This window comes from Notolepis coatsorum, assembly GCF_963971535.1.
Source record: "Notolepis coatsorum genome assembly, chromosome: 2".
Classification (NCBI taxonomy): Eukaryota; Metazoa; Chordata; class Actinopteri; order Aulopiformes; family Paralepididae; genus Notolepis; species Notolepis coatsorum.
Window position 1 is genome coordinate 206,335,426 of NC_140166.1, and position 27,981 is coordinate 206,363,406.

Consider the following 27,981-nt stretch of genomic DNA (forward strand, 5'->3'; position numbering starts at 1 on the left):
GTAGAAAGAACAAAGCCAGGTGTACTTCCTGCAGCAATCGATTTATTTTGAACAATAGCAAAGCCGTCTCACAGAGACTACTTTGAATTACATAGAACGCTAATAAATATGAATTAAGGACATTAACAATTGATACAAAAATTATTTACAACACTTTTTTGAATAGTGCAAAACCACACAAATACTGCACTCTTCGTTGAGATTCTTGCATTGTGTCCTGTGGAGGACAGGATTTGTGTGTATGTGTGTGCTACCCCCCCCTGACAGGGATGTTTAAGAACCAACAGTACTGCTATATGGCATGTTGACAAAAACCTTAGCTTAACACCCGAATACCACCCCTCTCTGAAACGAGACGCAGAGGCAACATCTGGTCCAAAAACAGGCGTCATTGATATGGGATATTATGTTAGTTAAACATGAGGCAAAGTGGAAAAGCAAGTGTTCTGCGATACCATCAATCGACAAAGACTGACGCGTAGAAAGATTACTAAACGAGATTCTCAAAGTAAAAAGTAGTGCGTGTTCTTTGTACATTTAAAAGAAACCCTACCAGAACATGACTGAAATGTGAACCTAAAACCATGTGGCAGGTAGTGCCCACCACCCCCAGAGAGAAAAGTAATAAACATAACTAGACTATTCAAATGTTGTGAAAAGTCCAACGGAAAGGGATGTTCTTGCCGAGTCCCAACGACCCCATGATGTGTAATTCAGACATGATGTGTAATTCAGTCCACGATTGTGGCCTCTATGGTCATCTAAGAACGTGTGGAGAAAAAAATATATAAAAATCACAGATTTCAACCAGAGTGGTGAGTCCATTAGTGTGGATGTGGAGTGTGACATCCAGAGTGGAGAGTCCATGATTCGTGTGGATGTGGAGTGCGACTTGTCAAACAAATGGCCGTAAGTTGGAGATAGAAAGGTCCAATTCCATGAATCTTTCAAGAGTGAGGGCACAGTCGTGGCATCGTTTTGATGTCTTACTTTTGCATCTAGATACAAAACTGAGGCCACTGACGCGATTTACAAAACGTTGTGCAAAAACTTAACTGCAGCTGCTGCACTAGTTTTGAACATTCAGTCATTCATTCCCACGGGGCAAAGTTGGACCATTTAAAGTTTAAAATGTCTTTCCCCAAACCGTGTGGTGGTGAAACTTTCCAAAAAGTAATAGCAACTCGAGTTTGAGCAGGCCGGTCATTTCCACACCTTACACGTTACGCTGTGTGTGTTGCGAAAGCTCTGGGAGGAGTCGTCGTCAGAAAGACAGGAAGAATAAAGCAGAAGAAGAATAAATAATATAGATTACAACAGTAATATGACTGGCTTCACCAGGTCAGACACACCGATGATGATCTCGGCACCATCTAAAGCCAACAGAACACCTGCTTTGCCCCTTTCCACCTCACTCCAAATGTGACGTCTTTGGATTCCGACAGGCACAACACATCTTTTAAAGTGCGCTTGCTCGACTGAGCTGTTCTTTCACTCTCGCTCGCTTATTGTCATTATTATTATACAATGTCCTCCCCCAAACACCAGACCGTGTCAAATAAAAAATAAATAAAAAGGGCAATTAACAGATTCTAATGTTTCTTTTTTTGCCATGCATAATCATTTGTAGCATATGGTAGTAGAGAACATAATTTGGGACCACTTTTTAAGTTGTTATTGAAAACTAGGACATTAACAATGTGGCTCTTTTGTATTATAATATAAAAAAAGAAAAGAAAAGGTTCAGCTCTCTGGCTAGAATGAGAGTGCATATTTCAGTCAAGTATCCATGTTCCATACACATGCATTGAACGATACAAATACAATACGGATGGCTAGTTTGAATCTCCTGAAGCTTCGGAGCGCCTCGGTCGAGAGGCCGTCCAGGGACTAGAGGTATACATCTTTTTTTCTTTTCTTTTTAAAAAACACAACATGGTCTTTGTCTGGCACACGGTACATCAACAGATATCTTGAGCTGGACAAGAGTATTAAGATTATCAAAACTACTCTGAAGAACAAAGTAATAAAAAAAAACATACATAGAAAAACAAAGAAAACCTGACGCCTATGAGACGACCCTCCGGACGGACACCTGATCATACTAGGTATCTGTGCATTGAAGACGCATGCATCCAGTGAGACCGGAGGGAGACTATCCCAGCATTGATCATTAAAACAGGTTTAAATCATGCCAAATGCCAGGAATTAATACTGCAATCATTGATGATTGGAGGAGAGAGAGAGAGAGAAAGGAAGAGACCTTCCGGAGTTCAAAATGGCCGCCTCGTTGGGCTGATCAGAGTTTTGATTTTGGTTACCATCATTTCAACCCACAGCTGATTATGAAGATTAGAATAATTCCAGAGACGTACGTTACTCAAGAGTTGTTGTAGAACTCCTGATGAAAAGTGGCAGGAGACGGGAAAGCTAGCTTTCTTTTTTTCTTTTTTACGTCTCTGTGCACTTATGCAAAAGATGTGGTCCCTCTTTTGACTCTGCGTAGCACCATCTCGCAGGTATTAGCAAGCAACACGCCGGCAGGGTGATCTTGTGGTACAGACTCCATGCGCGAGAAGGACAAATACGAACGAAAAGAAAGATTCATCAAGAACAACAGAAGTTCATCGATTTAGATCTTGGCAGAGACGGGTGCCAATCCACTTGGCTACCGTGGCGACTTCCTTGAGCTTGAGCCGTTTGGCTTTGGTTTGAACCACATAGACACTCTGCAACCAGGCAGTGTGTGTGTGTGTGTGTGCGCGACTGTGCGTGCACGTTGGCATGGCTCTGTGCGGCTACACAGCGGCATGCCCTTTGTGTACCGCACACGGAGGAGGAAGTATAGCCCTTCAAGTTAGCCCGCTGTCAAGTTAGCAAGCCACGTTGTTTGAAATTGCACTGGGTGACCGGTCCTCTGGGCCCTATATGCACAGCATGGACCATCTTGGGAACACAAGTCTTTATGGTTCTGCTTGGAAGAGGATTAGAAACATCCTCCCGTTAATCAGTCAACCAATCTCTCCCATCAGCCGGTCGGGTTATGTGTCTTGGTACCTAAAACAAACAAAAAGAGAACCAGTTTTGAGTATGGTATGACGTTAATTACCAGGCCTGTACAAAAATAACACTGTGGGATCTGGTTGCATGTCAGTTGGGCTGCTGCACCTATCTGGGAATTTGGCTGTCGGAGCCAGTTTCCTCAAGGCAAGTGAGGCTAATTGCTCAACTGTGTGAATGTCAGATGAAGACGGATCAAACAAATCACTATATATCTAATCTGAAATCATACCTGCTTAAAGGAACACGCCAACATTTTGGGAAATTAGCTTATCGTCTTCTCCAGAGAGAGACGAGAAGATAAGATACCAGTTTCCTCTCTGTGCGTTCAGTAGAAAGCTATCTGGGAGAGGTGTTAGTTGGACAATGCCTAGGCTAACCGGCACTGTCGGCTTCCATTAATTGTGCTAAGCTAGGCTAACGTCTAATCGAAGTGCCTAAATCTAAATAAATAGCGTTTGTGCCATGTATATTCCTTTAAAACGGCAAGACCATTCGGGGTCACGGCTGTGGCTCATCTATATTACATAGCAAGGCTGTGTGAGAGATTTCGTACCCACTCTGTAGGGAGAACTCGGGAAGGGCGCCGAGAGAGGTCAGCTGCTCCTCCAACGCCACGATACGAAGGCCGATGTAGCCTGAAGACAGCAGCAGCAGTACCACCCTGAACACAGATACACCAGGTCACTCACAATACTAGGCTCAGTATCTAGCACCCATACAGAGAGCAAACCAGACAAAGAGAGAGACCATTTCTGGAAAGCCATTTATCATCATCAAAAGGAAAACATTCCAAGCTGGTGAAATTGGTATTCCAGTTTGGCATTTAAAAAAAATCTTGTTCACTTCTTTGATAACCTCTCTAGACATGTATGAACTCACTTTGATTATCTCTCTAGACATGTGTGAACTCACTTTGGTTCTCTCTCTAGACATGTGTGAACTCACTTTGGTTATCTCTCTAGACATGTGTGAACTCACTTTGGTTCTCTCTCTAGACATGTATGAACTCACTTTGATAACCTCTCTAGACATGTGTGAACTCACTTTGATAACCTCTCTAGACATGTGTGAACTCACTTTGATAACCTCTCTAGACATGTGTGAACTCACTTTGATAACCTCTCTAGACATGTGTGAACTCACTTTGATAACCTCTCTAGACATGTGTGAACTCACTTTGATAACCTCTCTAGACATGTATGAACTCACTTTGATAACCTCTCTAGACATGTGTGAACTCACTTTGGTTCTCTCTCTAGACATGTGTGAACTCACTTTGATAACCTCTCTAGACATGTGTGAACTCACTTTGATAACCTCTCTAGACATGTGTGAACTCACTTTGATAACCTCTCTAGACATGTGTGAACTCACTTTGATAACCTCTCTAGACATGTATGCACTCACTTTGATAACCTCTCTAGACATGTGTGAACTCACTTTGATAACCTCTCTAGACATGTGTGAACTCACTTTGATAACCTCTCTAGACATGTGTGAACTCACTTTGATAACCTCTCTAGACATGTATGAACTCACTTTGATAACCTCTCTAGACATGTGTGAACTCACTTTGATAACCTCTCTAGACATGTGTGAACTCACTTTGATAACCTCTCTAGACATGTGTGAACTCACTTTGATAACCTCTCTAGACACGTGTGAACTTGCTGCTATGTGTCACATCGGTCCATGAGCAAAGGCTTCGAATGGGAAGCCGTCATGCCATGTGATTGCACAAGGACAATGTAAATAGCGCTACGACTACGTGGGAAAGACGGCCTCAATTGTGAAACAGGAAAAAGTGTCTAGTCTACACAGTTCAGTGTAGCAGTAGATCCCGATTAGAGGCTAGGAAGATGAAGATGGGAGAGGAGAAGGGACTCACAGGATCAGGTAGATGAAGAGGAGGGTGTTGAGGGTGCTGGCTTCTCTCTGGACCAGCAGAGACATGGCCTTCTCCTTCACGCTAAACACCCACGAGCCACCTGGGCCACAGGGGGAGAGGGAGGGAGGAAACACAAGCTTTTAATGTCAACAGCAACGACATACAGTATAACAGGAAATGTTACGGGACAGCTGGAACATTATACTACAGCAGAGTGTGGATTCCTACATAGGTGCGTGTGTGTAGGTTACCTGATACAGAGAGCTCCTCTGAAGAAGAACAGCTATCACTCTGCTGCGTGTCCAGGCTTCTAAAAGAGGAGTTCCCGTTAGACGCCGTCTCTGATGAGGGAAAAACACAATGACATGTCATCCCGCTGTTCGGCCATCACCTTGGACTTTGCATGGCTAGCTGGCTAGGACAGCTATGAGACCACAGTAGATAAGTGCACTGCACTAAAACAACCTTTTATCCGTCACAGGGAAAGAAAGAAAGAAATACAGGGAAAAGATAGCATTGTGCTCAGAAGAAGCTTCTATCCCCAGGCCATCAGGTTGCTCAATGAACAACAACACTATGCAACAACCATCAAATGCACTCACAACACACACACGCACACACTCACTTTAAACAAACACACTGCAGCACCCACTCTCCACACTTTAGAACACCTAAACACACTTTATATTTATTGGTAAAGGATTTGCACTACAACCCATACCTCAGTACACCTTACTGTAAATTGTACCTCATCCTAGGGCTGGGCGATATGGAAAAAAATCATATCGCGATAACGATATGATAATTTTATTTTATTTCTCGATATCGATAATTATCGAATTGTTATAAGTATAAAAAAAAAAAAAAAAAAAAAAAATTAACAACAGATGTATGTTTATTTTGCAGCAATTCTTTGTCATTGCCGCCATCTTTAGTGTTACATCCCCTCACACTCCAGTTCTCAGGCTGCACTGCAGCTGGTTTAAAAGCTAAAGTAAACCGGCTTCTCTGCTGGCTGTGGCTCCAGAGGAGTTGAACAGTTCTGGCTCTGCTAGTTTATTTTCGATCTTTTGGCGCTTTTTTGGTGGACAAACCACCGCACATGTGCACTGTGACTCGTGACTGGAGTCTAGTTCTGCTAGCACACATAGCCTACTGTGTACAGACGGTTTCAAAATGTATTTTAAATTAGAAAGCAAACAAAATAAATGGACAAGAGAAAAAGAAATCTGAATTTGGTCAGTATTGTCATTTGGACAAGCAAAGCCATTACTTTAAGTTGCAGGCAAGAAAGACAAGTCTGTCCACTGTCTCTGGTTTTAAAACTGCCCTGTTGCATGAAAAAAAAAAAAAAAAAAAAAAAAAAAACTACAAAAAAAAAAAAACGATTTTTCGAATTTTTTTTAATTTCGATATCGATTATTAAAATATATCGCGATATTTATCGTTATCGTTATATCGCCCAGCCCTACCTCATCCCATTTCTGCTTTGCACTATATAGTATTGTATATTAGTATATTGCATGGTAACTCAGTTACTTCTATTCTGCATCAAACATTGTACATATGTATATACTGAACACTGTGTCTACGTACGCGACTTCTATTTTTACATGCTATACTATTTTATTTTATTTCATACTTATCTTTTGTCTAGCACAGTCTCTGGAGCGTAACAGAAAGAAGCATTTTGTATAAAAGTATTCTGTACTTCTGTATGACAACTATTAAAGAAACTTGAAACTCTTGGCGTGGCCATCTTTTGTTACTGGTGGACCTCATCATGTAAGAGCCTCTCACCTGCGAGGGGCCCGTGTGCAGACGGTTCGAGCGGCCGGGGGTCACAGCTGTCGTACTGGTCGAAGCCGTCATCCAGGCTGGACAGACTGGAGTTCTGGAGAGAAGGGAGAGCAGGGCACGGGGTCAGAGACGGACTCGGGAACAGAGGTCTCTTGTTCACAATTCGGAAGTCGCTTTGATTTGGATAAAGACGTCGGCTAAATGACTAAATGTAAAAATAAAATAAAAAAAAACACACAATCATCGAGGATCGTGACGTTTGTAACTCTATGAGAATCCTGTTTAGTGAGCACAAAGCAAGGCGTCTCACCACTAGTTCGCCTTTGTCCAAGTTGTTCACTGCCAACGAGAAGATGGGACTGCTGTTTGTGCTGCCGTCCTGCCAGGGACAGAGAGAGGGGGACAGAGAGAGGGACAGAGAGGGGGACAGAGAGAGAGACAAAGAGAGGGACAAAGAGAGGGGGACAGAGAGAGGGACAAAGAGAGGGACAGAGAGAGGGACAGAGAGAGGGACAGAGAGAGGGACAAAGAGAGGGACAAAGAGAGGGGGACAGAGAGAGGGACAAAGAGAGGGACAGAGAGAGGGATAGAGAGAGACATTTTAACTTGGACAGAGGACATTTCGAGTGGCATTTTTTGTACTTTGAAATACTTTAGTTTTGAAATAAAAAAGGAAATACTGTAACATAATGGAACGTAGACCAATCTCAGTCACTCTTATTGTCTGGGACCAAATTCGGTCACGCCCCATTTTGCGCGACATCCAGGCTTTTTTTACCGTCAGCGTTTGGGAATTTCATGTCGACAGGTAGATTAAGTGAAATTATACTTATTTTAGAATATATATATCAAATTTCATGAGTATTCATCTATATTTAGTCATCTAAAGACTATTAGATATGAACCTATGTACCAGTAAAAAGTGGGAATCTCTAGAATGTGTTTTGGGCGACGGTGTTTACGGAAGTGCGGGTCTCAAGTTGACGTTATACTATAACTTACACAACACTTTCTGTTGTCAGTAGATGGCAGCATTGGTTTAAAATTAAAAAGGTGAAAATGTGAAAACTACTAAATTAATACAATTCCCAAGACCTTTAGCACAGGTCACTGGGACGCGTCTATTCTTTGACGCGATCTGAACAGCGTTAAACTATTAATGGGACCCAAGTACAGTGATCGAGAATGGTCACCCAATTATCTTAACAAAAATGCATCATTAGCATTATGTTTGTTGTCTAAACGGGAACATAATGGTACAATTTAAGATTTGAATGGTGGAGCTCATGGCCTGAAGCAAGAACAATGGCAGCTGACCGGGAGAAGTGGAAAAGCTCTGTGAAGGCCTTATGTGCCACTAGGCACGAAGTGGATAGGTAAAGATAAGGTAAGATTTGAATGTTATCCGCATATAAAAAAGGACAAATAAAACATCGTTAATTTGTAAGAAACCTCAATGAAAACAACGCAGGGTAAGTTATATTCGCTATCGTTATGAAAATGTGATAGAATCCTATAAAAATGTGGACGCATTTGGTCACCGTGACGTTAGCTGTGGCTCGACCCACTCACCTCTAGCTGAGGACACAGCGAGCGCAGCAGTTTGAAACAGGCCTCTCGGTTCCTCAGGGCCACGAACAGATACTGAAGAACCACAGAGGAAGAGAAGAAGAAGAAAAGAAAAAAAAACAGCAGACATATTAGCTTTCGTCCCTCCGTTTGCCGTGCCAAGATGCGTCAACCCTTCACCTTGAGAATACAGTCGAGTCACTGAATCAGATTACATCCACCGCTGTTAAGCAAAGCCTCCCTTGTTGACTTTGACGAGCGCCAGGTTATTAACTGGTCTCAACACCAACCATATCAGTATCGGACCTCGTCTGGAGGTTAACTCACCTTGTCCCCGTCTGTGGTGCGGATGGACAGAGCGTTGGGCACCAGCAAGGCTGTGTTCTGCTTCTTCACTATGTGGATGCTGCAGATAGGGATCACCACCTATGATGGACACAGAAGGATAGGTTCAGGTTCAGCTTTTTCTCCAGAACAAGGACAAGAACAGGAGATAGCCCTATTAAAAACTCTTGAACACGCACTGCACCTTAATATGCAAATACACTTTTACACACTTGACACTTTCTGTAAATAATTGACTTATTTTATTTCATCTTACTACTACTTATTGTTACCATTCTTGTATTCATTGTCGTTTCTTAATTGTGCACGGTATAGTCTGAGCAACATTAGAAACTCTGCGATTCCTACATACATATTCACACACATCTCTGTAGAACAAAAAAAAAACGACATGCGTCATGCTGAATGAGTTATTTGCAAAAAGAAAAAGTATAATAAAAGATAAGCACACGTCTTTCCAAGCTCTAGATTATAAAGGCCCATCGGCATGAGTGCATGTGGGAAACGTCATTTTACAGATCCGCCGTTTACATCCACTAATCCATCAGTCAACACAGTCCTATGACTATTAATTGGCAGAGAATGTCTTTAGTCGAGGACAGACGTCGTCGTCGTCACGCAGACGGACATGGGGCCGAGTTGAGGTGTGCCTACCTTTGTGTCTCGGAGCAGCACAGAGGAGTAGAAACAGGCGTGGGTTTCAGTGACGTAAAGCCGGCCATGGTAGGGCACCTCCCTCTGCTGGGCACAGATGTATGCTGGGAAAGGAGCGATGCATCAGCAAGGGTTAGAGTTTCATAGTTGGTAGTGTGTGTGTGTGTGTGTGTGTGTGTGTGTGTGTGGGTGGGACGACTCATAGGAGAGAAAACTCCTAAGGTCTAATGTATAACTTAGTTTACCTCTCCTAACAAAAAACAAGATCTGTTCCACACCAAAGATGAGACTAAGGGTGTTTTCTCGTACATCTCAAATTCAACTCAGGAGAAATAGCCACAGGATCTGATCTGCTGGTTTGTGGCAAGCTATTCCAGTAGCTATTGTTAGGGAGTAAATTGGAAGAATGTCCCTCACATTAAAAGTGGAATGTAAGGCGTGTTATGAAGATGCCTGTTGTTCAGGTTATGCAAGCAAGCTTCATAAATAGCCGATTCAATGGTTTGATAAATCCGATTCAAGTGGCCATTTTGTGCCTTTAAGTCACAGTATCTCCTGACGCCACCTACCATGGATCAGGTCTTCACTCTCGGGAATGTCTGGAAACAGCTTGTGGAATGTCTTGTTGTGCTTCAGAAAACTCTGTGGAGACAGGATTAAATCAAATCATAAAAATCTGCATGTTTGAAAACCAGAGGTGCGTTCCTCATATCAACTCCGATTGCACGCTAATGACGCCACGTGCATGCACGCTCCTGGCACGTGCGCATAAATGTTCCCTCGCTTAAGCACAGACTAAAGACAATGCCTAATTGCCTCTACGCATGGAATGTAACACATTTCATTCACAAGTTAGGTGTGAATGTATCTGAGAACGTATTTAACACACCTGACGACCGGCGCTATTGATATGCAAAGTAGCCCAGGTGGGTACTTATAGCGAGTTGGCGAGTGCAGCGCATTCAAATCTTTGGGTGCACAGAGTGCAACCCCGTCCCATGAAGAACGCATCCCTGTTGAAAACCCCTAAAAGCATTTCAATAAAGATGAACTGGTGTGTGTGTGTGCGCGTCAAGCAGTGTTAGCAGATTTCCCTCATCAGTTCTTCTTTTTTATTTCTTTGTTTATTTATCAGGGACAATGCAAAGGAAAACATTGGAGCAAGTTACAATAACAAGATACAGATGCATTGCATACAGGATTTCTAGCCAAGGCTAATTTGTAACCCCTGTCCACGATTAGGCTTTTCTACTTATAAGTGGTCAACCGGTGTAGACTGAAGTACCGCTTACAATTCCATTGAATAAGCGAGTCATTGAGCGGTTGGGTCTTGCACCGTCCTCACGCCAAATGACCACCAAACTTAAGTCACTTCATCTTTAAGATTGGGACTTACACTTTGTGTGCCGGTGCCCTCAGTCTTCTCAAAACTTCTACCGTCGACATCGAACGTCTGCGACCTGCGGAGGAAGAGACCATAGCCGTTAGTTTTAGCAGGAAGAGATGAACAGACAGCATCACTGGGCTTCCCCCACTAAAGTATGGTACACAGGAGAGGTGTGTGTGTGTGTGTTGTAGGGCTGACCCCTATTAGTCGACTAATCGGTCGAAAGGAGCCGTAGTCGACTGGCCAACCTCTTAGTCGAATATATAAAAAAAAAATCATTCTTTCCAAAAGAAAAAGAGGCCTAGAAGCGTGGCTAACGCTAATGGCATGCACACCAGAGGCTAACTGCCTACGAAAACAGGCACTGAAAGAGGATTTCACCCATCTAATGAACACACTAGACTAGACATATCAAGATGTATCCCATCAGTGGACCAATTGTATGCTTTTGCAGAGGACAAGAAGCCTTCAGTCGACTCCTTCAGATATTAAGCACCCCCCACAGCCCAAATGGAATGATACAAAATGTAATACATTTTTTTTTTAAATTTTGTTAAATAATTGTATTTATATATATTTCTTTTTTAGTCAACCAATAGTCGACTAACGGCACATTTTGGCCAATCATAGTCGACCATCCAAATCCTTAGTCGGGGACAGCCCTAGTGTGTTGTACTTGTACCTGACAGGGGCTTGTCTGGTGAGGGTCTTGTACACAGTAGAGGTGTGTGTGTGTGTGTGTGTTGTACCTGACAGGGGCTTGTCTGGTGAGGGTCTTGTACACAGTAGAGGTGTGTGTGTGTGTGTGTTGTACCTGACGGGGGCTTGTCTGGTGAGGGTCTTGTACACAGTAGAGGTGTGTGTGTGTGTGTGTGTTGTACCTGACGGGGGCTTGTCTGGTGAGGGTCTTGTACACAGGAGAGGTGTGTGTGTGTGTTGTGCCTGACAGGGGCTTGTCTGGTGAGGGTCTTGTACACAGTAGAGGTGTGTGTGTGTGTGTTGTACCTGACAGGGGCTTGTCTGGTGAGGGTCTTGTACACAGGAGAGGTGTGTGTGTTGTATGTACCTGACGGGGGCTTGTCTGGTGAGGGTCTTGTACACAGTAGAGGTGTGTGTGTGTGTTGTACCTGACAGGGGCTTGTCTGGTGAGGGTCTTGTACACAGTAGAGGTGTGTGTGTGTGTGTTGTACCTGACGGGGGCTTGTCTGGTGAGGGTCTTGTGCTGCTGCTCCAGACCTTCCTCCAGACTCAGAGTTTTCCTCTGCTCCTTCATCTTCTTCACGCTACCATTGCTGCTGCTGCACTTTCCTTTCTTCGCCTTGGCCGGCAGGCCTCCGCTCTCTGTTGGGTAGCTGCACACAAACACAGAAAAGGACATTTTTAGCCAATAGCATCGGCCGTTTTCTCACCGGCATTCCGACCATTACGCAGACTATTGTTACGAGAACAGAAAGAAGATGACTCCAGATCCAGAGTCAAGTGTAGTTTTCACACCGTTTCAGTTCAACAGGCCACTGTACCTCGAGGTTAAGAATAGCTGCAACCTTTCTGCCACCAGCGCATCACCACCACAAAAGAACAGGATTGACACTAAACCGGCTGCACGTCAACGCTGCACATTCCTCCTACAGGAGAGAAGACTCCTCTCCACGGTCTTGTTGCCACTTGCCACCGCGGATGACGGACGGATAGGAGTTTAGTCTCGGCGAACATCTGGAAATTCCCTATGACTGGGCATCGAGGTGTAACGATGACCGGTAATGTGGTAAGGTGTCGTGACGCAACTGCGTTTCCCCATATCCCCTGGTTTTTCCGCTCCAATAAAGGCTCAGTGCTGCATGGACGTACAGCCGGATGACCAGCAGGCTTATCTTTATAACATGCTGGAAATTACTACCTGTTCATCAGTGCACGTTTAACGGCCATGACAGTAAAGAGATCACACCTCCCAGTGTCATAAAACAAGTGTCAGCCGACTCGTCTTCTTACAACAGACGACACCAGCAATAAGAGACAAAAGTAGCCAAGATCAAATCAACAGGTCAGAACCGCCGACCCAGACCAAACAAGACCGGATCCCTGAACCGAGATGGGAACCAGCCAACCCAACGAACGGCAACATGGCCTTGGGGTTAAACTCGTCAAACAAGCTGCCATCTTACCCGTTCAGATGAAATCTCCGTGGCGAGCGGAGGGACGAGCGGAAGGATGAGCGGAAGGATGAGCGGATGGACGAGCGGAAGGACGAGCGAAAGGATGAGTGAAAACTCATGTACCTCGTTATAGTAGGCATGATGTATGCCCGTTAAAAAAAGAACCCACTCCCCAAAATAAAGATAAAAAAAAAAGGTCCTCTCTGCAATTAGCCGTTGGGGTGTATTTGTGTGTCAGCTAAGCCAGTTCTTCATCCTGCCGGTGAAAGCTACCGTCGAATATGAATGTTGTATGCACACTGTTTGTGGGAGAGGAAGTGGCTCTGCTCAGAATGGTGTGACACTCCGTAGTGGGTGACGTAATTCTCCGACACGCCGCCCCCCCCCCCCCCCCCCCCCCCCCCCCCCCCCCCTGCAGGGATTGGTAAACACACACAAAGCCAATAGGTGGAGCAAATCACAGGCACTGGCATGTTTCACACAGAGAGGCCCTTCCCTTGAAAGTCTTCCAGTTAAAAAAAAAAGAAAGAAAGAAGAGAAAGTGTGTATGCGTTCGTTTGGGCTTAAAATACCAACGATGTTCTCAAACCAGCCCGTCAACCCTCATCTAGGAGTGGTACGTTTAACACCACCTGCTCCAGGCTATGGATCTAAAAATGGAGACGGTATTGGTTAATCACACAACAGCGCAGACAATAGGGACCGTAAGCCAAGTCAACTCCATATAGAACGGTAGGGTTGACTACAGAGATTTAGCCTGTTTCGTGTCAGGACTGTTGGTTCTATAGCCACATGCGGAACTCCCATCAGGCCACGACCGCCAAGTCAAGTCACGCCTAGGGAGGATTAACATGACACTAAAGCTGCTCCGTCAGGAACCATTATTAGATTACATTCTAATTCATTGTCATCATACAGCACAAGTACAGTACAATGAAAAAAGAGGTTTGGCATATATATATATATATATATATATATATGAAGATAGGTGATGCATATTCCAAGATAAGCTGGGAAATTGGGGCAAAGATCAAGTAAGAAAGGAAACACCTGCACAATGAGCAGCGCGTTGGCTAACCTGTCATCATCTTACTTACAGACCGACCACTCGGCAAACAACGACTGTAAAACACCTGACCAACACATAACAACTACCGCTTATTAGTATTACTACCTGTTTGCGGTTAAAAAGGAAACCGTTTCCTGGTTCGTGGTCATGACTGAAGCGTTAAGCCTGTGTTGTAAAACATGTTAGTGAAATGAAGATATGTGGGGACCATAGTCGCCGTGTTGGGATTGAAGCCTGCAGCTATGGTTTCTTTGTCGCTGGTGAGTAATTGTGGGCAGGTGGTGTGTTTGTGTGTGTACGTGTGTAAGATCCAAGGAGGTGGGGGAGGCGTGTGTGTACGTGTGTGTGTGTGTGTGTATGCATGTATATAGAGAGGGGAGGGGGTCATCACATGACAGGGTAATAGAAGAGTCATTCAAAGCCCTCCAGCCGTTTGAAGTTCACAATGACTTCCTCCCTTTTATAACCAACCTTAACCATTAACCAGCGCATGTTGACCTAACGGCTCCTGCAGCGCCCCCGTTCCTCTCACTAGACCCGGGCCCGTCCAGTGGGGAGCAGTAGGCGCCTAACGCTTAGAGAAACGGGACGCTGCTGCAGGTTCGATGCCCCGACAGGCAGGGAATCTCAGAGAGAGAAGTGAATTGATCGCACTATCCCATCCCTCAACAACATGCAGCCGTTCAGTAGAGCTGCTCAGCGCCGCGGCCCAACAGTATAAGACTGTGGTTTGTACTGTGTGGGTGTGTGTGTGTAACCTCACCTCACCCGACACTACTCCAGGCCATTGCTGTAAATAAGAATGTGCCCGTCCAAAGTCCCAAACTCAATTTGCCTGGTTAAATATAAATACTATATTTAAATCATGTGCCACTCAATGTATATATAGTGGGCCTACCTTAGCCATGGCCCAAGTTGGAGAAGACTCTACTACAAATACGTCCAGTGAGATAGACCCAGCATTAGGCTAGCTGGATTGATTCAATCTTTTTATACTGCATCTTACTGTACGGATAGTAGGGTTGGGTACCGAACTCTGTACTCGTAAGGGTACTGACGGAATTACATCGGCACTAGTACAGATTCACGGTAGATCAATCGGTACCTTTACATGTTTAGTATAGAGTACAAGAGTGTTATTTATAGGGATGCACCGATATGAAAATTTGCCACCGATACCGATTGTTCAACTAACACAATCGGCCGATACCGATATTTGTGGCAAAAAAAAATATTTGTAATTTTTTTTTATATATATATTTTTTTGTAATTATAATTTTTTTAAAAATGAAACTACTGTATATTTGCATGTGTATGTTTGTATTTGTAGGCCTCTTTACTTACTTAAAAAAAGAAAACATCAATAAATATGTTTATGGTATTAATTCCACCATGCCATGTAGCACTATCCCTCTCCCAGTATGGTCTGGCGGCCTGCAGCTGGATACTATCGTCTCAACCAATGCAATAGAACAATTTTGATTGACAGTCGATTCGGCCAATTACGTCACACCGCTAGCACCCACCTCCTGCTGTTCTTACCACCAATCAGCAAGCGTTTATTCATTTTCTACTTCCGGGCATGCCGCCATTGATCTGCTTGCGAGAACCACAATGAATGAATGAATGAAAACTTTATTTAACAGATTGCAGAATGGGTACAATACAGTACGGCTCAATACATACAATTGTTAAGGGGATGCAGACCTGAGAAAGACGTTTGTCTTGTTTCCATCAGGGTCCCCCATTTTCAATTCATATAGACATATATGACATACATGACATACAGATAGTCAGTACTGCTACATCTATACATTTATGACATACCAGATTTGCAAATACAGTACTGTTTGTGATACAGAAGGAGTCAAGAAAAGGGAGTATATACATTTGACGTAGAAACTGTACATTGGAGGTTGGGTGGGGGGGGTTGGGTACATTGGGATATTGACAACCATACTGGGTAATTTACATTGGAGGTGGTTGGGGGGGGGGGGGGGGGGGGGGGGGCGGGGGGCACTGTATGAACAAGTAACACTGTACATTGAGGGGGGGGGGGGAGGAGACACTGTACAAACAAACACAATTGTACATTGAACTATTGACAAAACCATACTAGGTAAATGACTGTACATTGGAGGGGGTTGGAATGATTGGGTTAGGATATTTACAGGGGCCAGTGTTGAATTGCAGTCTCCCGTAGGTGTCCCTTGAGAGAGGTTTTGAAAGTGGGTAGTGATCCACATTCCTTTACAGCTTTGGGTAGGGCGTTCCACAACACAACATAACAAGCTTACTGTAGCTAATACGTTAGCTCCTTGGCCCCGCCGACCAGCGCTCCACAGGATGACCAAACGAGGCATAATGATTTTACTGCAACAAATGTTATCATAAAACAAAGCCTTTCTATACATTTGTCTGATGGAAAACTTTATTAACAGATTGCAGAATGGATTGGGTACAACTCTCAGGGCTCTATGAGCAACGGAAGGAACTGAGCTAGTATGAACGAGTAATGCTCAGGCTACTTGCTATGTTCGGGTAAATACTATGCGGATGTTATTGAACGTGTAACACTAACTATATAACGTTAATGCCACAACATGAATGTTTGTGTCATTTTAACAGCAGATACTTTCTTAAATGCCATCTTCCCGAGAGAGGGGTGTTGACGGGGAGCTCTGATGGGTTCGCTTGGTTGCGTTATTAGCATTGAACAGCTAACCGAAAGCTAACGTTAAAAGGTTTAGCCATAACGTTACCTTGGCTAAAGTTGGGGCTATTCATAATCCAGCAATAATGGCTGCAGACCTGCAAGCAAAGTACAGCAAGTTGGCAAAGGAGTATTCCAACGTAAATCACATTTTCACCAGTAACGTTAGTCTTTCCATCTCCCGGTAGCTCATGCTAGCTAACCTAGCTCACGTTAGCATCGTCACTGAGCGACCACCTCGCGTACACAATTAATGACATGTTGCGGACAGCCATATCGGTGACAATGTTTAGCTTTTAGTGCCAAATGATAAGAGTCTGAAGCGGAGTCTCAAAAGAGAATGTTGAATATTTAGTAGTAACTTTGATGCAGTAGCTTGTGTGTGTGTGGGGGACTGGGGGTGGCGTTGTGCAGGACGCGACTGAACTTTTTTTTGCCTTTTGACGCGACACAAATTGATGGATATTTATCGGCTACTGCCATCGGCACATTCGAGCTTATCTGCCGATACCCGACAGATACATGGGTGCACCCCTAGTTCTTTATATACTAGACAAGAGGGATCCTTTTCCACAAATTGTTCTAAATAAATAACAACATTGAAATTGAGGTTATTATTATGTATGCATTTATAACAACTGGCATTTTATTTTTGTTATTACAGAGAGAGTAAAGTACCAAAAATGAACATGAACGGTACCAAACCCTAACGGGTAATAGATCCTGGTCATTTTGATTAGTCTTCCTTTAACAAAACATATCCGATACAACAGGTCCAGTGAGTTATGAGGGCCGGTGTGGAGACTAGACTGCAAACTACCCACAGGCACGTGCAATGTGCTGAAGACTGCAAGAGGAGGAACAGATCCTTCCCCATAAGAGACACACACACACACACACACACACACGCAGAAGGGTTGGCAGCCAGCCAGCCGCTCAGTCCTGTTGATGCAGTTTGTTATGGAGGGATTCCAGGAAAGACGGTTTGCACTTTTCCTGTCAAGTGCAGGAACTTAGTGCAGAGCCTGAGTGGAGAGTGGAGTCTGAGAGACAGAGAGAACTGGACATTATATAAAACTGAGGCATCGCTACATGCACCCTGGCTAGAGAGACCGCATTTTCAAATGTAGCTCCCACGTTTGCAAGAAACGATTTCCCTGCGCCAAGTTGAGCAATGGTTCATGTTAGCTCTAGCAGAGTGATTCAGTATTGCAATAAAACTCTGCTCAGGGCCATTAGAGGCTGGAGGGGTCTGTGGCCCTTGCCGGTGAGCAGCAAACCGAAGTTTGCAACCAAAAAGGAAAAAAAGACAATGTACAGAGTTGTGCGTGGTCATTCCACCTGGGAAAACTGGGAAGAGGCCCAATTGTGATCGCAGCCTCGACCTTTGGCCCATTTCCTGCTGGGAACCTAGAATGATTATGATGAAGTGCAGCCCCAGTGTTCTCTTCTCGTGGAAGTTGTTCTGCATTTCCTTGTTCAGAAAAGTGTTAAAAAAGGAAGGCATTTTCTAGCGCTTTTAGGACAACACCGATCCCTCATCTTTATCACCCAAGCTGGGAATTAGGGGCCGTTTCTTGCCATCCGACTCACCAGAAGCACATCGGGTTCCCTTTGAGCAGGGGACTGAAATGCAGGCTGGGCTCTTGTGGTACAGATGTGCATGAGGACGACACAGGACAGCGTTTGTCTAAGCCGATTGTAGTGTCATAGGGCTACTACTGTACACAGTAAGAGCCATGTAATGACCCCAACATGCTCCGTTCCAATATTGATTACTGACAAACACTTAGCGTCCGATTTCTCTATTAGTTATCGTTGAAGATCTCTCTTTTTGTACCAAAAACAAACTGACCACTTATCGATAACGTGTAATTTTTATTTTATTTTTAAATACTTTTCTTAAAGAAAAAAAACGATTATTTAACATTAGTGTGTGTGTGTCGTGGGCCAACTACAGCATCGCAAAAACTACAGTGAGTGCACGTGACACACAAACTAACGTTAAATTCGTTTTTTTCTCTTTAAGAAAAAAAAAAGGTATTTTAAACTTAATTTTTTTACACATGCAAAATAATCAAATCAATATTTATCGATAATTTTGTCCCGATTTATCGATTCTTCCAAATGGCATATCATCTCAGCCTTAAAAACAATACAAGTCAGGGAACAATAGTTATTAAAACATTTCGATTTTGGGGGCCAACAGAAACAGCTGAGAACAAGGACCATCGCTAAGCTACATTGGATCATCTTAAGAGAGGTAACTGGAGAGGTTTTCTTGCCCTACCTCCCCTCATGCCCAGGGTGAGCAGGGTCCCCCGCAGCATCCCGATGGCTCAGCGAGTTCTTCCTCCTCTCCATGACCAGCCAAGCTCCCCGAAAGCGAGTACCCAGCGGCGGTGGAAGGTGCCGTGCGAGAGCCGATGGAGCTCTCGTTGCCTTTAGACCCAGAGCGCTGAGCGCTGACGGACGAATTGAAGAGTGTAAAGGTCACTTTTACTGCTGTGTGTCAAAAACACCCAACAGCTCTACATGGAGATAGCGTGCCGCGTGCGAGAGAGAGACGGGTAGAGAATGAGGGGGTGGGGGAGAAAGAGAAAGGCATTGTCCCTCAAGCCTCATACTCTTGTAAGAGCGTCAGCTGTTGTCATGGGAACAGAAACTGTAGCAGTGTCAGCTGGTGAGAACAGCTGACAGGAGGTACAGTGGGAGGAGGAGGTCACTCTCGCAGAACCAAAACGACTTCAAAAACACTCAAGAGAAGCCTGGTTTGAAACTTTCAATAACAAATGGAGGTGGCTTGCAAAGCAGCAGGCACAATGTGAATGTCAATGGTTAGCTCATCCTCATTGAGGTACAAAAGAAACAATAGTTCCCTATTAATAAGAAAGAGGATAGGCTAGAAACCACAGAGAGATCATTTGAGGTTGATTCAACAACTGCTGCAGCAATGCCCTTGAAGCATTATTCAAGCCGTTAGTTGTGGGCCACTTGTCAATCAGCTATATCCATGAGGTCATCACTCAAGAAACCCAAGCCTGATGACACCCACCTGATATCAGCCTCAGTTTAACCTTCCCACATCACTAGTACTGTATCCGGTCCTGTTCAAACAACCGCCACCTGCTGTGTTTTCATATCAAAGCTACTAATTGATGTGGGAAGACTGGCGGGTTGGTGGGAGTGTGGTTAGTAGCCGACCCCGTTGTTGGTGGGCGCATGTGATTAGCCATCCCTCAGCCCACCCTCCCACCGCCTCAGCCAATCAGATACCAAGAGGTCACAGGGGTGCCATTTGAAACCGCCTTAACAGGCAGAGATTCCACAACATAGAGCTTATGCAATGCCTTTTACAGTACAGCTACGTAATGTCAGCAGGTAGGCAGCATGCATTGTGCTAATTGTGTCAAGGGCTTTCTAAAAAAGGCAACACCACCAACCTATCGACCCAAATCATCACCTCCACTTAGGCTTGCTAATTGGCCAGATCATTTCATACCCATTCAAAAGTAGCTCACTTCGCTACAAAGCTACAATCTCGGGGAAGATTCTAGCATTTTTATTCCAGCTTCCAATCAGAACTGATAATGTGTGGGTGCTGTGGTGATGAACATACATGATGTAGCACTATAGATTAACACTTGACCACATGTCTGATGAGTTCACAGAACTCTGCATCCCTGACCGCCTTTTTCACATCTGAAATGACATACAGCATAATATGCAGCTCGGTCACATTGGGAATCCAATATATTTACCATTTCCTTGAAACTGTCTTTTTCCAACTGTATGGATAGAAACCATTTTTCTTTCCCAATATACCTAGTAACTGCCCTGGTACAGCCTCTCCCCCGTTGACTGTCACTTTATTATGTCGTTTCCTTTCTGAAAGTCACAATAATTGAGGGTTGGTTGGTTGCTCGCCGTGGTAACATTAGGAGCGTTGGGCCGGACGCTCTCTGTGGCAGACCTGTGGATTCTGTTGGATGGTGATCGTTAAGACTGGAGCGGAGATCTGTGGTGTTTCCATCTTTAGTCCAGACTTGTTTATCGCACAGCTTACAAGTAGAGCCATATGAAATCAGTTTTATTTTTTTCCAAATTCCATTTAATTCTTTTCCAAATTCAGTTTTTTTCCGTTTTAATATTTCAAAATTCTGTATTTTTCTTTGTACGCGCATTTTACCATCAGAAAGTGTCTAATAAGTGGGAATGAATAAATGTCCACAATTGAATAAGATATAACAGTCCGTTTAATAGGGCTGTCTTAAATACTTCGAAGCTTCGTTCGATGGGCATGGGATTCGAATATGAAAATAAAATTAGATTATATAAAAAATAAAGATATTTATTTTTATTTTTGTGCAAAATCAACTCTGCCTCTCTTTGTTAACTACAACAAGCAATGCCGTTTGTTATTTAAGATGAGGTCGGACTCGGCACCGACAGATTTGTGTTCATTGTGCTGCTTTTATAAAGCCTCAAATGACGGCTTACAATATTTCATGAAAGCAAAGTGTTTTGTTTGTCTAAGATTTAAAAAGGTTTAAACTTGACAGCACTGACAAAGTTGAACAAAGTGCTGTACAAGTCCCACAACATTTAAAAAAAAGTTATACAGTATTCCATTTTTATTGCTCAATTCCGCGATTCCGTCCGCGATTCCGTGAACGCGGATTTCATATGGCTCTACTTACAAGTCACTTCGTTCACGTTCTCTGGCTCCCCTGTTTAGTTTGCTTTAGAACCAAAGAGTCGCCAAATAGGCGTATTCGCATTATCTTTGCTAGTAAGAGCGGACATCTTTCTAAAGTTGTTTCCACTAAGTTAGGATACATGGGGTAACGTTATGTACAGGGTCAAAACGCAGGCTTGCATAATGTTTTGTGCAACAATGCGGTGAAACAGAGAAAACAAGAGTGAAGAGTAAAGAAAGAGACCGACTACAGCGCAAGATTCACAACAGGCGTTGCATAATTGAATATCGTTGTTATTGGGGACAAGTGAGGGACACTGTTGTGGGCATGTGCATAATGGCCCAGGCCTCGCTCCAAGTAGGCAAAAGGTGTCCCATAGTCCCAGAAGAAAATTAATCACACAATGAATTAAATAAACACACGTTAGGCACGTGCAAACACACAATCTTGAACAAACAGTACCTCCCTAATATGCACTTCACTGAGACTCAATTATCAATTGTCATTTACCATTTTATCACCAGTCAGGGCCCCCTGGGGGGGGGGGGGGGGGGGGGGCCTTGCGCAACATTTGCCATGACCAAACAAGGAGGTGTGGCTTATCGTTCTGGTCGGCCATGTTTACCTTCTCCCTTTCTGAAAGAATCTCAGACACTTAAAATACACTTCCTGGTATCAACTTTAGACAAGACAGCGACGGCTACGGATAAAGAACGAGCTGGCGTGCCTCACCAGCTATTAATAACAGTTTGTACAGAACATACAGACATGTTACGGAGGCAGGGTAATGCTGATGTACAGTGTCGTGTTGGGGTGGTGGTGGTGTACGGCGTCGTCTCGCTCGAGCAGAATGGCCCGAGTTACAAGGGCTGTCTATAGGGTTGATATGACCCCTGCTGAATGCCTCCTCGTGCCGTCACAGGCATGTGTTCCCTGTGCCACATTTCAAGATGTTACAGCTGAGAAGGCTCCGTGGGGAGAGAGAGAGAGTTATGGGCCGCAGCAAGACATACAGTACTCCCCAGAGGCCTGCTGTGGACATCAGCATGACGCGAGCTGCTCTGTTGCAGTAGTCCACCCCAACCCCCCCAGAGAACAAATTGTCTCTGTATGAAGTGTGCAGGTCTATACTTTTTTTTTTACCACAGCCATCATTTAGTATATTTTTAAGAACAGGTTTTCTGTTTTGAGAGATCCACATGAGGGCTGACGAGTCTCCCATATGAGTGAGGAGGAATCAAAAGCCAGCCGGCTTGAAAGCACCATCTAGTGGACAGCTGGGAATAATGGCCATGTCACGTGAACTGGCGATCCCCGGTCATCCAATCAAATGGGTTTAGTCCAACGCAAGCATCAGATGATCACAGCTGGGATTTTCTGTACCAAAACACTGTCCAGTACTGCAGGCACATAACATGGGCTTTTCTGCACCAAACAACGTCCAGTAGCAGTACTACAGGGACACAACATTTAAAATTTAACTCAAACAGATTAGACTCTTATTTGAATGTCATAATGTGAAATAGATTCAACACTTCAGCAAGGCAAGAGTTGAGGCCTACTGAACAACTACTAAAGGCACAATTCAAATGTGTAATAAATACCTAGGCTACAAGTCAAGAAGTAGAAGTCTTTTGGACACAATGAATGGTCAAACCCGGTGCCAAGCCAAACAAGGGGCTGGTGATGTGGACTGTATGCGCGTGTGTGTGCGTGTTTAGCTGCAGCAGAGCAGCAGGCCAGTGGCTATGGCCAAACAACAACGTGCAGTTTGTGGTGCATGGCCAGAAGTTTGCCTGCTGGAACTGTGTGTGCTTGTGCTTGTGTGTGTGTGTTCTGTCAAACAGAGTGCGTTTGAGAGAGGAGTCATGTGGCCCACGCTACACGCTAACCAGGGGGAGAGACAGAGAGGGTCTTTCTTCACGACGTCTCAGAGGGATTTAAACAACCAGTCATGCTCAGGGATTGGTGGGAACTTCCCACCTGGCTCCATAATGTACACAACCCACTCTATACAGGAGGACCTTATGTTAAACCCTACAGTAGAGCCTCACTCATCGCAATCCTTGAGGAATGGAGGCCGTTGATACTATTGAAATGTTCATATATTACTGAAACACATTGAAACAGCATGCCAGAATTCTTATACAAAATGTGAAGCCGTATAGCCTAGCATATCCCTAAAAGTCCTCTGCGGTCTAATTTGCAGTTGAAATATCTAAATTTGCATTCATAGCCGGAGGAAATTCCTATAATCTTGCATCATTTATAGGCTAGATTTTATTACCATTGCCGCATAATTCATTCACTAGTGTGCCTTTTTCATCTTAACCAATCGGATGAGGTGTCAGAGGTTCATGCGGTTCAAAGAGCTAGGCTTATCTGGAAATCAAGATAAAAGTAAAAAAATAAAAATTATTTGCAGGGGGTGTATATGACGGGCATCATATGAATAGATTAGTCACACTATCATGCCTGCAGTTAGCAGTAGGGCTGTCTTAAATACTTCGAAGCTCTGTTCGATGGGCATAGGATTAGAATATGAAAAGAAAATTCGATTATAAAAAAAGATTTGTTTGTTTTTTGTTGTTGTGCAAAATCAACTCTGCCTCTCTTTGGTTAACTACAACAAGCAATGCCGTTTGTTATTTAAGATGAGGTCGGACTCGGCACCGACAGATTTGTGTTCATTGTGCTGCTTTTATAAAGCCTCAAATGACGGCTTACAATATTTCATGAAAGCAAAGTATTTAGTTTGTCTAAGATTTAAAAAGGTTTAAACTTTACAGCACTGACAAAGTTGAACAAAGTGATGTACAAGTCCAAATTTTAATTTTTTTAATAAAAAAATAAAATCTCGAAGCTTCGAATTAAAATCGAATTGGGAATCCAATATATTTACCATTTCCTTGAAACTGTCTTTTTCCAACTGTATGGATAGAAACCATTTTTCTTTCCCAATATACCTAGTAACTGCCCTGGTACAGCCTCTCCCCCGTTGACTGTCACTTTATTATGTCGTTTCCTTTCTGAAAGTCACAATAATTGAGGGTTGGTTGGTTGCTCGCCGTGGTAACATTAGGAGCGTTGGGCCGGACGCTCTCTGTGGCAGACCTGTGGATTCTGTTGGATGGTGATCGTTAAGACTGGAGCGGAGATCTGTGGTGTTTCCATCTTTAGTCCAGACTTGTTTATCGCACAGCTTACAAGTAGAGCCATATGAAATCAGTTTTATTTTTTTCCAAATTCCATTTAATTCTTTTCCAAATTCAGTTTTTTTCCGTTTTAATATTTCAAAATTCTGTATTTTTCTTTGTACGCGCATTTTACCATCAGAAAGTGTCTAATAAGTGGGAATGAATAAATGTCCACAATTGAATAAGATATAACAGTCCGTTTAATAGGGCTGTCTTAAATACTTCGAAGCTTCGTTCGATGGGCATGGGATTCGAATATGAAAATAAAATTAGATTATATAAAAAATAAAGATATTTATTTTTATTTTTGTGCAAAATCAACTCTGCCTCTCTTTGTTAACTACAACAAGCAATGCCGTTTGTTATTTAAGATGAGGTCGGACTCGGCACCGACAGATTTGTGTTCATTGTGCTGCTTTTATAAAGCCTCAAATGACGGCTTACAATATTTCATGAAAGCAAAGTATTTAGTTTGTCTAAGATTTAAAAAGGTTTAAACTTTACAGCACTGACAAAGTTGAACAAAGTGATGTACAAGTCCAAATTTTAATTTTTTTAATAAAAAAATAAAATCTCAAAGCTTCGAATTAAAATCGAATCTCGGCCCCGAAGCTTCGAATTCCAAAAAAATATTCGAAGGTCAGCCCTAGTTAGAACTTAGCAGCATGCAAGACATTATCAGGACGTTCAGATACTAGGCATGGGAAGGAAGGAGGGTCATATAGGTTGAACGGAGCTCACGTTTTCTGGACAACTTGGCACAAAAAAAACTGCATTTAGAGCGAGACGGGGCTACTGTATGTGAAATATAGATTGTGTGGAATACACCGGCCATTAGTGGCAACGGTGAAACAGCTGGGAAGAAAGTAACCACGGACCTGGGAGATTAGAGACACAACACATATAGGCTACACACGACAGTTTTGTCCACAACCCCTAATTTAACCATAAACCCTTCTGCAGATGTGGGTTTCACCCTCTCTAACTTCGGCTACTCCCACAAGTCTGCAAGACGAGTCATAATTTAGGACCATGGCCTCCTCCTGCCCACTGCTTGGGAAGCCCTTTCCTGTGAGCATCTGCAAGAGGCCGACCAGACGCTGCTGCCCCACCCTGCCTATTCCAGTCTCCTGCAACACAGCAAGCTTTACAACTTAAAACCTACCAGGTCTTCCCCTTCACGGCCATTTTGACTTATTTTATCGCCGGCGTCTGTGTGGTGTCTGTGTGTCTCCGAGTATGCGTGTGTGTCTGTCTGTATGAGCATGTATGAGCGTAACCCTCAATGTCACATTCACATACCAACCATAGCTGCTTAGCAGCGGAAGAGATAGTGGGCCATGTTGGAAAGGTGGGACTCTCTCTCGTGTTCCACTGTATGGAACTGCATGTCCCCATGGGGAGGGAAGTGAGAGGCGATGCCTGCTGTATGAGGCAGTATTAGCAGAGATAGGAAGGGTCTTTATATAACACCACCTGTGGTCCACCCATGGGAGCTAAAAATAGGCTTTTCCAATGGAGCAAGTAGACTAGCCTATGTGTAAATGTGTGCATTTTTAAGAGCATGTTTTCCATGTCGTCGGGGCTGGCCTGGTCCTCGCTGGATCTTAGCAGAGCGGGATCATCCATGATCATCGACGGGGAGGAATAAATACTGGTGTCAATCTGACCCAAATAGGCCAGTGGATGATGTCACCATCTGACCGGGAGGCATGAGATTAACAACTGACCAGATCTGGACTAGCTCCTATGTAGCAGCCATTTGTTTAGGCTGGATAGATTAACCGACTACTACTGCACGCGTCTCAAGGCTTAATTTGGGTAAAGATTGTGTTCTTACAGTAACTTTCCACCGGACTTAATGTTTATTGAATACAACTGCCTTCTCTTTACATGTACATTGTACAACCAGTAAGCCTTACCGTTACCGAGTAAGGCAACATACACTTTTTTAGAAAGGCCTAACCTACCGGTATATGGGATGGTTCACTTTAAACCATATTTATTCTTACAATTTGCACTACGTCATCTACCTAATTTTTGCAGTTAGTGTTTTTTTTTTCATTTTGTACATTTAGTTTTGTATATTTTGCATAGTGTTCTTTACTCTTTTACTGTATTAAGCACAAATCACAAGCATTTCACTGTACATGTACTTCATATGTGACAAATAAAACAAAACTTGGTTTGAGTTGTCGAGCCCTGCGGTTTTACACAATTGTCTATTGATGGGGAAGTACGTTTAGAACTCCATTATAAGCCTTCATCACCAGCTTCTTTGACTAACGTTAGTCTGCTGACAAAAACACCACATTAAAGACCAAGGCGCACGCAATAGTCTTCTAAATGACGTGTTACTCAAAAGCAGTGTTTTTCGAGAGGCTAGCTAGATAGTTATCCTAATCCAGGATGACATGACCAACTGAATTAATACATGCCAACAGTAGACTAGCTAGGTGTCCAGCTTGGCCAAACCAACACCAATCATTGCTGTAGCTTGTAGTTGAAATACACAGATATATATATATATATATATATATATATATATATATATATATATATATAGACATTCATTATTACCAGTGGCCATGATTGATTGATTGAACATTTTATTAACAGATTGCAGAATGGGTACAATACAGTACAGCTCAATACACACAATTGTTAAGGGGATGCAGACCAGAGAAAGACTTTTGTCTTGTTTACATCAGGGTCCCCCCATTTTCAATTCATCATAATTGAAAATTCAGCCATCTGACTTGAGACTTCCATCAGTTATTATGCATCAGTGGATGCTAGTCCTTGATCGTCATCAAGCTAGATTAACTAGCTAGCCAGCTAATAACACACAACAACCCTGCTCATTTAAATGACCCACACACAGTAATCAAGCAGAGGGGTGGGTAGTGGTGGTGCTAAGCTAGCCTTCTAGTTGTTCACCTATAGCAGCACTGCAGCCGGCTAGCCGCCCATCTGGCTATAATAAACCAAACACACCGTTAGCTACCGTTCTAAACACTTCAATGTGACCGGCTGAATTACACCAAAAGTACTTGAGCTGTTAAGTTGATCTAAGTTGATCTCAAAACAATGCATTCACCACAATAATAATAAATCAGCCATGAAGGAAGTGGAACGCTAGCTAACGTGTTGTTAGCACACAGCCTGTTAGGATGCTGCTCTGCAGACAGAGATAGCGGTTCCTAGCTAGCGGTACATTACATACCTCTCTCTCATGAAGTGCTTGATTTTGACAATGGCCTTCTCGTCTATCTTCCTCAGGAAGGTTTTCAATCTTTCTCTTTTGTTTTCAAGCATTCTTCCTCCTTCGGTCGGTGTCGGGTTCCGCACCACCCGCTACTCTGTGGGTCTGTGTGTTGAGCTCCGGCTGTCTGCTCCCCTCCTCTCACTTCATCTCTGCTGATTAAGATAATGAGCTCACA

The 27,981-nt window shown here is 43.5% G+C and overlaps 1 protein-coding gene across 4 annotated transcripts; it reads right to left on the reverse strand.

The window, feature by feature from the left end:
• Positions 1-33: 33 nt before the first annotated feature.
• On the reverse strand, positions 34-27,895 carry LOC311223018 (GRAM domain-containing protein 2B). Of its 4 annotated transcripts, none has more exons than XM_084307710.1 (13): positions 27,765-27,895; positions 11,897-12,058; positions 10,716-10,779; positions 9,889-9,961; positions 9,320-9,423; positions 8,648-8,746; positions 8,324-8,395; positions 7,062-7,130; positions 6,752-6,845; positions 5,203-5,292; positions 4,952-5,051; positions 3,621-3,724; positions 34-3,057 (listed from the first exon to the last, which is right to left on the reverse strand). In XM_084307710.1, the coding sequence occupies exons 1-13, from the start codon at positions 27,854-27,856 to the stop codon at positions 3,029-3,031; spliced, it is 1,152 nt and encodes a 383-aa protein (XP_084163836.1). In that variant the 5' UTR covers positions 27,857-27,895; the 3' UTR covers positions 34-3,028. The 4 variants fall into 4 exon arrangements, with proteins under 4 accessions (XP_084163836.1, XP_084163834.1, XP_084163835.1 ...); XM_084307708.1 differs by lacking the exon at positions 27,765-27,895 and adding an exon at positions 12,869-13,107; XM_084307709.1 differs by lacking the exon at positions 27,765-27,895 and adding an exon at positions 12,869-13,107 and having other exon boundaries at positions 3,617-3,724.
• Positions 27,896-27,981: the final 86 nt, after the last annotated feature.